Raw genomic sequence first — 12,182 nt, 5'->3', positions numbered from 1 at the left:
GGTACCCAGCTAACTTCTAAAAGGCACACACTCCAATCCACTTGCTGTTGGTGTCTCGCTCTGAGTGAATAGAGCTGCGATGCCCCCGTTTCTGTATAGCTGCGGGTCTGCTGGGAGTTGCTCATCAATTGAAACACTCAACAGAAAGAAGCTGATGATAATGGTGAAATTACAACACAAGTATCCGGAAGAAGGCAGAAAAGGCCTAATAATAAGAACGAGGCCAGGAACAACCTATTAAAGGCACAATTGAGCGTCTAAAGAGAAGAAAAGTTTGGGGTGAGGAAGAAAAATGATGGCAAAGAGGTGATGCTGAGGATGAGAAGATAAAGTTCATGGCTTCAAGGAGCTTCCATTCTTCTTGACCTTGTGGGTTCCTGTGTAGTGCAAAGACACTGGGGCTGGGTGAAGAATGCCGCAAAGAAATATGGAGGCATCGTGCCACAATGTCCAGGTGCAGGACGAAAAATCTATTGGAAAACTTTCCTCTCCCCATACCTTTCCGTTTTTGATTTTTTTTCTTAGCAACTTTATAGGTAGAAAATCTTAACAGGATAAGAGATTACCTTCTAAGGCTCCATTCCCGGTCAGTTTGGGGACCATGATCAACAGTGTAGTCCATGTGCTTAAAAGCACTTGGTTCCCACTATGTCCATGTATTTATACCAGTGGCACAGAAGTGGACTACAAGTAGGGTCACCTCTATTCATTCTTATTAGCCTTGTGACGGATTGCACAGAATCCTTGTTATAGATTCAGACTAATTTAACAAATCTTCCAACAGTTATGCCAGGTGTGGTTGGTGAAAACAGGCATACCACATGATCTGTCCGTCAAACTCACATGGAGAGATAATCATCAGATCTTAACTGGGGCCAGTAACTATTGATGATTATTTCAAGGGGTAGCAGGATATCTGTGATTAGGTGGAATTTTGGCATCATAATAAAAGACAAAGAAAACTGGACCAAAAGGTTTATTTGTGTATCTGTAGTGTATATAAGTAGAGCAAGCGATTATGGTTTACAACAATAACTGACATATCTTATTTTGCAAAGCATCTTACATACATGACCTCATTTAAGCCCCACAACGACCCTGGGAAATGGGTACTGCAGAATTCTCTCACTTCATAGATAAGCAAACAGAGTCAGAAAGGTTGGATGACATGCCCACGGTCAAATAGCCACTAAACACTGGAGGTGAGACTCAAGCCCAGCTCTTCCGTGCTCCACGTCCAGCACTCTAATGACTCTGTACAAAGCAGAGGACGAGTGGCCTTGGGGAGGAATTTTCAGGGAGCACAGTGGGAAAAAGCACAAGATTTGGAGTGAGAACATTTGGGTCTGAACCTGACCTTGGCCACTTACTAACTCTATTATCTTTGGCCAGTCATTTCCCTTCTCTAGGCCTAAGCTTCCTCAACTATAAAGTGAGAGCTCTGAACATATGATCCCTAGGTGTTTTTCCAGCTCTAATTAAAATGATCCTATGATTCAGAGAGAAGCAAGAGGGACACCTAAGAGGTAATAAAGACTTTGCTTCAACATCTGGAATTTGTATCTTCATCACCTTGATGTCCCTAGGTCAACGTATTGGTAACCTGAAATATCTCAGGGCTCATGAACAATCTAACCTGGTATTCCTTTGATGCCACAGTCTAATACGGCTAGTCACAACCATGTGGAAAGGCAGCTACCCAAGTTATGACACCAGTCCTTTCCATCCATACCTTATTCTTAGAATCAGATCTCCCCAAGGAGTCTAGGCTTCCCTTCCCCCTACCCCCCAGGCTGAAGTCTCCTAGAATTTCTCATGTGCTTTTGCAATAGGAAACAGAATTTTTTAAAAATGGAATTTCATCCTTATTCTCCTTTTCCTGACCTACATTATTCTCTCCCACAAAACAGGAAAGTAGGGTTAAATGATTTTGGAGGGCGTTCCAGCTATGACATTCTATATTTCTACCCAAGACCAAAATACAAAATAGTAGTAGCTATAAATTGGACCCATTCACATCCAAGGTAAATCAATATACATCTTAGAGAAACTTCCAAAACGAGATGTTTCATACATTATTTTCATATCTCAGGCAAAAAATTATCTTGGGCAATTTTCCCACTATCTTCCAATCCTTTATTTCAAAGTTATTCAAATGAATTTTTTTCTCCTGAATAACACCTTAGTACGTTCATTAAAGAGATTCTTTTGGAAATCTTGTAGTTTAAGCATTAGTTTGGAACTAGCACAAGTTGTTGTACTGACTAACACTATGTTACTGCTGCCTGATAGCAGTTAATATGTATTACTGGATGCAACAGGAAAACAGAGTTATTTTGATCTGTTAAAGCACCAAACAGCTCTGGACCTAGTGACAAACTGACATATTGACTCTCCAGTACTTAGCATTGAGAAATCAACAAATTTTTCCTCCATCAATACATCCCTAGTTAATATCCAGCATAAAGTGTCTGATGTGTGATAAGTTTTGAAGCATATGCCAACATTATCCCTTAGCCTAATTATAGGGATTTCCCTTCAATATTCATTTTCAAATAAGTCATGACTAATGCTTAAAGTTTAGAAAGATGTTTACAAAGATGTTTCCTAAGTGTTGAGCTGGTGCTAAATGCTTTCCCACATTCCTTACATTCAAAGGGTTTCTTTCCAGTATGAATTCTCCTATGTTCAGCAAGGTGGCCCCTCTGACGGAAAGCTTTTCCACATTCATTACACTCAAAGGGTTTTTCTCCAGTGTGTATTCTTTCATGATCCCTGAGGACTGAATTACTTCTGAAGGTTTTTCCACATTCGTTGCATTCATAGGGCTTCTCTCCAGTATGAATTCTGTGATGATTGATAAAGGATGTTTTATGGCTGAAGTGTTTACCACATTCATTACACTCAAAGGGTTTCTCTCCAGTATGAATTTTCTGATGTTCAGTAAGGTGTCCCCTCTGGCTGAAGGCTTTCCCACATGCATTGCATTCAAAGGGTTTCTCCCCTGTATGAATTCTGTGATGATTCCAAAGACTTGAATTATTGCTGAAAGCTTTTCCACATTCATTGCATTCATAGGGTTTCTCTCCAGAATGAATCTTCTGATGATTAATAAAGGATGTCCTGTGACTAAAACTCTTCCTACACACACTGCATTCAAAGAGCTTCTCTCCAGTATGAATTCTCTTATGTTCAGTAAGGTGACCCTTCTGGCCGAAGTCTTTCCCACATATATTACACTGAAAGGATTTCTCTCCAGTATGAATTCTCTGATGTTCAATCAAATGGAGACTTTTGCTGAAATTTTTACCACACTCATTACACCCAAAGAATTTCTCCCCAGTATGGCTCTTCTGATGTTCAATAAGGTGTCCCTTCTGGAATAACACTTTCCCAGATTCATTATGCTCAAAGGGTTTCTCTCCAGTATCAATTATTGGGTGTAGAGTAAGGTGTGAATTCTGGTTTACAGTGTTTCCACATTCATTAAATTCAAAGGGTTTCTCACCAGCATGAATTCTCTGTAGAGCAAGCCTGGCCTTATGGCTTAAAGCTTTCCCTCTTTCCAAACGCTTTAAAAATTTTTCTCCAGTATGAACTCTCTGATGGTCAGTAAGGTGCCTCTTCTGTTTGAATGCTTTCTCACAATGATTACAGTTATAGGGTTTTTCTCCAGTATGAATTCTCTGATGATTCTTAAGGATTGAGTTATTGCTGAAGGCTTTCCCACATTCATTACAGATGTATGGTTTCTCTCCAGTATGAACTCTCTGGTGCTCAGTATGATGCCCCCTCTGGCTGAAAGTTTTCCCACATTCATTACACTTATAAGGTTTCTCTCCAGTATGAGTTCTCTGATGTAGAGTAAGGTATACTCTATGACTGAAAGCTTTTCCACATTCAGTGCATACAAAAGGCTTCTCACCAGTATGAATTCTCTGATGCTGGATAAGATGTCTTGTCTGGTTGAAGGTTTTCCCACATTCATTACATTTATAGGGTCTTTCACCAGAATGAATTCTTTGATGATTCCTAAGAATTGAGTTGTTGCTGAAGGCTTTCCCACATTCATTACAGATATAGGGCTTCTCTCCAGTATGAATTCTCTGATGTTCAGTAAGGTGTCCCCTCTGGCTGAAAGCTTTCCCACATTCATTACATTTATATGGTTTTTCTCCAGTATGAATTCTCTGATGTAGAGTGAGATATACTCTGTGACTAAAAGCTTTCCCACATTCAGCACATTCAAAAGGTTTTTCTCCAGTATGAATTCTCTGGTGTTCATTAAGATGGCCCCTCTGGTTGAAGGTTTTCCCACATTCATTACATTTGTAGGGTTTCTCTCCAGTATGAATTCTCTGGTGACTCCTAAGTATTGAGTTGTTACTGAAGGCTTTCCCACATTCATTACAGATGTAGGGTTTCTCTCCAGTATGAATTCTTTGATGTTCAGTAAGGTGACCTCTCTGGTTGAAGGCTTTCCCACATTCGTTACAGTTGTAAGGTTTCTCTCCAGTGTGAATTCTCTGGTGGTTTCTAAGGATTGAATTATTGGTGAAGGCTTTTCCACATTCATTACATTCATATGGTCTTTCTACAGTATGTATTCTATGATACTGAATAAGGTCTGAGTGGTAAGTAAAGGGCTTCCTGCATTTACTATACTTACAAATAGAATAGGGTATTCTATTATGTTTATTTAGTTCTGAAAACTGTTTGAAGTTCTTAGTAAGTGTATCATATTTATGGAGAATTTTTCCTATTGGAACCCTCTGTGGTGGAACAATGATTGATGCTAGACTAAACCTTCTTCCAAATGTATTACATTCATTAATATTCAACTCGTCATTAATTTTTGCATGAAATAGCATCACTTCCTTGGACTGTCTATTCCAGGTGCCCTTCTGCTTCTCTTGCCTGACATCACATTCCCATGCTCCTCCCAGCTTGCAAGACCAGGGATAATTCTTTCTGATTATCTCCTTGGATGACTCTCCCAGAGAAATGTCCTGCTTTTGAATCCAGTCCAAGTTTTCACACCTTGTCTTCTGAATGATGGGATCTGAAAGAAACAAAAAAAGCATCAAAATCCACGGTTCTCTGTATTGTAAGAAAGGAAACTGCTTAGATTAAGTTCTTGATTCTGACTCTTAAATGAGCAAAAATGATTACCAATTAGGAAAAAGGAAAATAAATACTGTTAAGAGAGAACTGAAGTCCAAGACATGTGAAGAACTAAGAAAAGAGCTTCCAGAGGCTAAATGACTTAGATTCAAGAGTGATGAAAGCATTTGAAGATGCATTCAGAGAACAACTGTTACTAATTTGAGGGAAAATGTTTAAATGTTCAGAAAAGAGAAACAAGTTGATTCTGGAAATTCCCGACTGTTAAGCCTGATGCCAACTTCTGCAAAATTCAGGAAACTATTAAAAAAATACTTGGAGAGAGCTTTAAAAAGAAAAAAGAACTACTAAGGGTTGATTATGAACAAATTACTTAAGACAGGAATTAAGACAGGGATTTTACCTCTTATTTCATTGTTATAGGGAACTCCTGGGTGAAGGAACTACAAGTCAGACAAATTATAGTCCTAGGTGGCTCAGAGGTAAACTGACTTGTCCAGGGTTGCATAACCAATGTGTGTGAAAGGCACACTGAGAGACCAAACTTAATCATTTATTCCTAAGATTTCTAGATTAGATGAGGGATAAACATATAATAGCAGCTGTAACTCTACAAGGTGTTCCAAAGGTTTTAGTGCAGTTTTAAGCTTTAGAAGCTTAAAGTTTGTCAAGTTCTTTACTTACATTCTCTCATTTGAGCCTTGCAACCAACATATTAGGTAGGTGCTACAGGTATCACTATGCTATTTTAGGGTGGGGAAACTGAAGCAGAGATGTGAAGTGACTTGGCAATAACAACAGACTTCATAAATGTCAGAAGCAGCATGTAAATTCACATTTTCCTGAGTTCAAGGCCAATATTTTATGTACTATGCCTTGCTGTCTCTCTAAGGTTCTATAGACATCAAGTATCTTGATAACAAAAAAGAATTTGATAAGTCTCTCAAATAATCACTCAGAACAAGATAAATCCACATAGTTTGGATGTTAGTTTTCTATGAAATGAATTCATAGATGCACGAATGACCTTAAACAGAGAGCATTAACAGATATGTCAATGGGTAGGGAAAATCCCTGGTGTCACGCCCCAGAGTTCCATACTTTTCACCCTGTCCTTTACTTTCTTATTTCAACACTTTTAATGAAAACATAAAAGGCACACATCAATGTTGCTGATGACTCACATGTGTGGGCAATAGTTAATATACTAGAGAATGAATCAAGAATACTTAAAAGTCTCAACATGCGAGAAGGAAAAAACCCAGTAAGACAAAATTTAAGAAAAACAAATGTAATTGTTCAAAATGTCAATAGAACAGGATTGGAGAGAGTTAGTTGGACAGAAGAGCTTGTTTGTAAAGTCTGGAGGTTTTACCTGACTACAAAATGAATGCAAACCAACAGTTACACTATAGCCATTAAAAAAATCTACCACCATTTTGAGCTCCATTTCTAAATGGAAAGTCATCAGATTAGAGAAAATTATGCTCACACTATACAACACACCATTCAGAACACATCTTGATTATGACATTCAATTCTGGAGACATTCTGAGGGGGACATTAATAAAGAGCAGTGTAGTCACAGAAATACCACTGGAATGGTGAGAAGTCTAGAAATAATATCTTATGTGTAATGGGTGAAAAAAATTTGGGAAGCTGACATGAGGAAGAAAAATATTCAGAAGAAATAAGATGGCTACCTTAAATTCCTTGAAGGCCTATCATATGGGGGAGAGATGGCACTTACTCCCTGCAGCTATCAAAGAGAAATCGAGGACCAAACAAGTACAACTAAGAGGAAAGTAGGTTCTGGCTAAATATAAAAGAAGACCATTCTAATAATCAGAGCTGTCTCCAAACAGAACTGACTTTCACTAAATAATTACTTTGCCACCTCTGGAATCATTCCAACTGAGGTTAAATGGGGATACTAAAGAAATTATTCCTTTTGTATACAAGGTGGTATCCAATGATCTTCAAGGTCCTTGAGATTCTATAATTCAATGAAATGAGAGACAACAAACTCAATTAACCCTCTACCTTTCCTTCCCTCACAAGATCTATATGCTCTTAGGCAACGGATTGTTCTCTCTTTTACCCTGTGAAACAGACCAGTACAATACATCTCTTCTCCTATTTTGGTGGTAGGGACAATTTTGTACTCCCTGGCTGTTAACATGTCAAAGAATATCTGCCATTCCTATACCGGGAGCGAAAGGTGAGGCTTTTAAGAGTCTTTTAATAAGCACTTAAAATCTAAGGGAAATAAATCAAGGATGAACACAGACAATGAGCAGAACGGATCCAGGATTGTGTGTTAGAGATAAAAAGAGAAACCAGGATAGAGGGGATGGGAAGGGATGGTGAAACAGAAAAGACGCATCAGAGGATGAACAGGGATTAGAGAAAGTAATTTGGGATTAGAATCCAGGCCTTCATCATCTTACATCTGAATTACTAAACCAGGATCCAACTATCAATCTTATCTACAATGCAAATGGCATGCATTTACCTTTCCCTGTTATTATTTTCATCATAGTAATCATTTGCCTGATCAGAAGGTCAATTTCTTCCTAACATGATGCAAACTAGTGGATGTCAAAATTACTCTGGGAGGCATTCAAAGGTTGCCATGATCACACCCCATGCTATGTATTTTGCTTTATGTCCTACTGCTCAACAAGAAGTACCATGGGCTCTAGAAAAGCTAGTTTACTTACCCTCTTCTCTGGCCTCAAGCGCAGATAGTATCCGCTCATTCTCGTATCATAACCTTTCTCATTCTATTTCTCTTGCTAAGAATGCCTTACTCACCTACCCCCAACTACTCAAATCCCAACATCTTGAACACGATATGGACATATCACGAATTGTTAGGTGGGTAACGTGCCTTATTTTTGCAAGGAGAATGTAAAGTTATACCAAGGAATGAAAATGCCTCATGATTTTTTAGACTTGCTCTCAGGGTATAGTCCAGTGCTATACTCCTACATGGTAGTAAAACTAATCAATCAATAAGCATTTCAAAAGTAACTACTATAACTCACGCAGAATTTGCGGCAGTTTTAAAATGACTTCTGGCGAACACATTTTGACTTGTTGAAATTAAGTAACAAAGGCATATGCGGGACCTTCTTTACGCTTGGTAGCCTTAGCCCTTTTTCCTCCACCAAAGTAGGGGTCTTTGAGGAGAGATCTAGTCCATTCCAAAGGTGCTCTACTGAGCAGCTCAGCTGTTGTTTGGAATGACTCCTATCTGCCTGGTTTTCACTTACGTACCTGGACAAACGACTTGTGAGATTTCTGTCTCTGATGTCCATGGTCCTTCCCCTCGCTCCAGCTGGGATATCACATCTGGTTTAAAAACTGGAAATCCTGATCATGTGAAAAGATATGGAAACTGTTAGGAACACAGACTTACTTCAGAATTCTAAGCGTCACAGACTCTCAGAGTTGGAAAGGACCACAGATACCATCTAATCTAAATCATACTAAATCCCACCTACAACATACCCAATAAGTGGTCATCCAACACTGTTTGAAGACATCTAATGAGGGGGAATATATTAACTCCACTGAATTTCTTGGAAGCTTTAATTGCTAGGACATTTCCTTTATCTTGAGCCAAACTCTGATTCTGCAGCTCCCACCCATTGCTTCTAGGTTTGCCCTATGCAGCAAGCAGAAAAATTCTAATCTTTTTGTACAGGAAAAGTCATTCAAATATTAGAAGACGACCATCATGTCCCACTCTCCCATTTCCCAGTCCCAAGTCTCCTCTTTTTCACAGTATACATGTCTTGTCCCATCAACCAGTCCTTTTGGTGACATGAAGCTCTTTACTATCCAGGATGCCCTCCTCTGGGTGCTCGATCTTAGAGACTTTTATTTCTTAAGACAAGTTATCAGGAACTTAAAACAATACTCCAGACAGGGCCTGACGAGAGCAGAGTACCACAGAGCTGTTATCTCCTAGATTCTACACACTAAGCTTCTCCTGATGCAGCCAAAGACAGATTTTGCATTGTGGGACTGCTATGTCACGCTGCTGACTTACATCAAGCTGTTTTTCAGATAAACAGTCATCCATCTTGTCTTCCCCCGACTTGTTCATGTGAAGCTGACATTTTTGAACCCAGGCATAAGATTTTAAATTTATCCCCCTTATATATCATTCCATTAGCTTTTGTCCAACATTCTAGCCTGCTGAGATCTTGCTGAATCTGTACCTGTCATGCACTATGTACCCCTTCTCCCTGACTGGCCTTTGTGTTAGTGAAAAATGTGGTAAGCATGACATTTGAGCCTTTACTGAAATCATCGACAGAATGCTGAACATCAAAGACGCCTGGGACATTTCACTAGAGATCTCCTGACAAGATGATACCAAACCAGTAATGACTTACTATCCCTTGGATCCAGATATTCAAAGTCTACCTAGTTATCTACTGTATATCTCTGCATCTTGTCCATGAGGATCGTAAGAAAGTTTTTGTGAAAATCTAGGTAAACTATTTTCAGCATTTCCCTGAAGTACTAATCCTGTAGCCTTGCCAAAGGAAAAAAGTCAAGTGAATCTAGAATTCTCCATTCCTGATGAAACCATGCTAATTCTTTGTGATCACCATTTACTTTTTTAGATTTTTATCACCCATTTATTGAAAAATATATTCTGGAATCCTTCCAGGAATTGACAGCAAGTTCATTGACACACAGCTTGGACTTTTCCTCTTGTGTCTTTTAAACACCAGGAAAATAAAAATGACTCAGCACTCCGGACACTCCATAATCTTTAACAAATGACAATACAGAGGCACCCCAATAAACAGACTCTGAGCTACAAAGGAACATGGTCCTCACCCAAGGAGACGAAGTTCTTATAGTTCTCCAGCATCACATCCCTGTACAGGTCTCTCTGCGCTGGGTCCAGCCGTCTCCATTCTTCTTGAGTGAAGTCCACAGCCACGTCCTTGAATGTTACTGATTCCTGAAACAGTAAAACTGATTACTGCTCTTCTTTCATATGGACCAACAGGAGAGATGCGAAGGTGGAAGAACACAAAAGAACTGGTTCTCAATGTTGAGGGTTTCAGCATGTTCTATAAAGCATCTGCTGAGTAACTATTTACTATGTGCTGGACTTTGTACCAGATGTGGGAGCATACAGTTCTATGTTATTACTCAAGTTCATTGATAATGGGGTTTTCTTAACCTCCTGTTGTATAACAGACCCCCCTGTGGCAGTCTGTTGAAATTGATGGACCTCTTCTCAAAACCGTACCTTTAAATAAGCGAAAGAAATGCTTAATTTTTGAGATAAGTGAAAACAAAGATGTGGATTTTATTTTTGACTCAAGTGCACAGACCCCTTGGAATCTATCCATGGACTCCTTAGGAAGTGGTAGACCCCGGGTCAAGAACCTCTTACTGATGGTATCTTGTATCAGAGCTACTCACCCAGAAGTTAGCAGTCCAGCAGTCAGAGAATCATTTTAAGAGAGTTCAAGGCATAGTTGAAGTACCAGAGATACTCATTCCAGAAAGATACTGATCAAATGAGATAACGTATATGACGTGCTTTGCAAACCCTAAAATCCTAGATAATTACCAGCTATTATTATTATTCTTGTTATCATAATCATCATATTTGTTATTTTAACAGAGAAGTCGTCACTCCAAAGATTTTTCAAGGAGTGGGAACTTTAGTCTCCTTTAAAAGGAGACCCAGTTATTCAATCAAAAGAGAACTAATGCTAGTAGTTAAAGTTTAGTTCCAAAGAGCAACAGACCCTGGGAAACCAGGTGAACAAGCTACCCAGAAATGAGGCGGTATCTGAGGAGCTTGGTGAGGACTCCAATAGGACAGAATGGTAATGGTTCTTTCTTTATTACCAGTTATGAGTTGCCTTGGTCACACGTGTTCCCCACATGTGTGACTCACTACCACTGTATTCAAATTTAAGTCCACTCTTTTCACAGATATTAGTGGTACTGGTGATAACATATGACCTAGGTTTATAGAAGGGCTGTATTGTAGCTGCTTTTCCCTCCCCCGGCTTCCCTTTCCCTATTTCTCTGTGGAGTGAAATGTACGCCCGCACCCAGCTCTGTGTATATATGTTCTTCCTTCTTTTCCACCAGAAGGAGTGGTTCAGAAGAGTGGTTCAGATGTCAGTTGTCTCCTCTGCCTCTCCTTGTATGTACAGATATCTATAGGTTAAATGGATCATGGCTGCTGTTAGAAACATTACGAGTTAAATGGATTACAACTGCAGTTAGGGGCAAGAAACTCATAAATATTCTAGCTAGGTCAAGAATGATGTGTGGCAGACAATTAGTCAACTCTGTCTTGGTTGAACATTCACACATCCTAGTACTTCAGCCACATCCTACATGTTTTAGTTCACTCCCCATCGTAAGCAGTTTTAGTTAAAACAAAAAAACAACAAAACAACAAGACATATAAACAGCTTAAGAAACAAAGCCTCGGCATGGACTTAGACCATGGGTATGCCCTGCCACTTGCTATTTATCACAAGGTGCTGCTGCAGGGGCTCCTGTGAGTAAATCTCTTAAGAAAGCTTGGACCTACCACCCTGGTTTTGTGTGCCTCTTTTCTTGGAATACCTGTCACAAGCAACTGGTCTGCAACAATGTCCATGCGTGCACCCCGATTATGTGAGACCATTTCCTGTAACTGTCCTTTCCCTTCTCTTTCCAGTCTTAAGATCACCAATGGAATACCTCCAAGGTTTTGCCTAATTGGACTCACTATATGACTGATGATGACGATGGTGTTCAGAGGGAATACATGTATCATCTCTCTACCTTTGAATGTCAGCAGTTCATCCTTTTATCAGTGTTCATTAATTTTTTACCTTATGCTTCTCTCCATTCCCACATTTGAGCCGCACTTTCCATACACTCTGGTCTTTTCACTAGGAATGCTGGGAAGTCCTCTATTTAAAGGGCTTTTCTCCTTTCCTCTGACCCCACCCTGTAGCATCATGCTTAAATTTTGCTGGGTAAGTTATTCTTGGATATAAGCCCATATC

General features: G+C 39.4%; 1 protein-coding gene across 3 annotated transcripts in view; it reads right to left on the bottom strand.

Annotated features, from left to right (window-relative positions):
• Positions 1–960: 960 nt before the first annotated feature.
• LOC114041188 (zinc finger protein 850-like) overlaps positions 961–12,182 on the bottom strand; it is a 37,405-nt gene continuing 26,183 nt past the window's right edge. For all 3 annotated transcript variants that reach the window (XM_027859501.1, XM_027859503.1, XM_027859502.1), the window contains exons 4-6: positions 9,988–10,114; positions 8,407–8,502; positions 961–5,062 (exon numbers count right to left, since the gene is read on the bottom strand). In XM_027859501.1, the coding sequence (XP_027715302.1) occupies positions 2,574–5,062; positions 8,407–8,502; positions 9,988–10,114 (2,712 nt within the window). In that variant the 3' untranslated portion in view covers positions 961–2,573. The remainder of the gene's footprint in view (positions 5,063–8,406; positions 8,503–9,987; positions 10,115–12,182) is intronic.

Source organism: Vombatus ursinus, unplaced genomic scaffold (assembly GCF_900497805.2).
Source record: "Vombatus ursinus unplaced genomic scaffold, bare-nosed wombat genome assembly UNPS02014170.1, whole genome shotgun sequence".
NCBI classification, from domain to species: domain Eukaryota; kingdom Metazoa; phylum Chordata; class Mammalia; order Diprotodontia; family Vombatidae; genus Vombatus; species Vombatus ursinus.
Note: the sequence above shows the minus strand (reverse complement) of the source record. Positions and strands in the feature narration are given on the sequence as shown.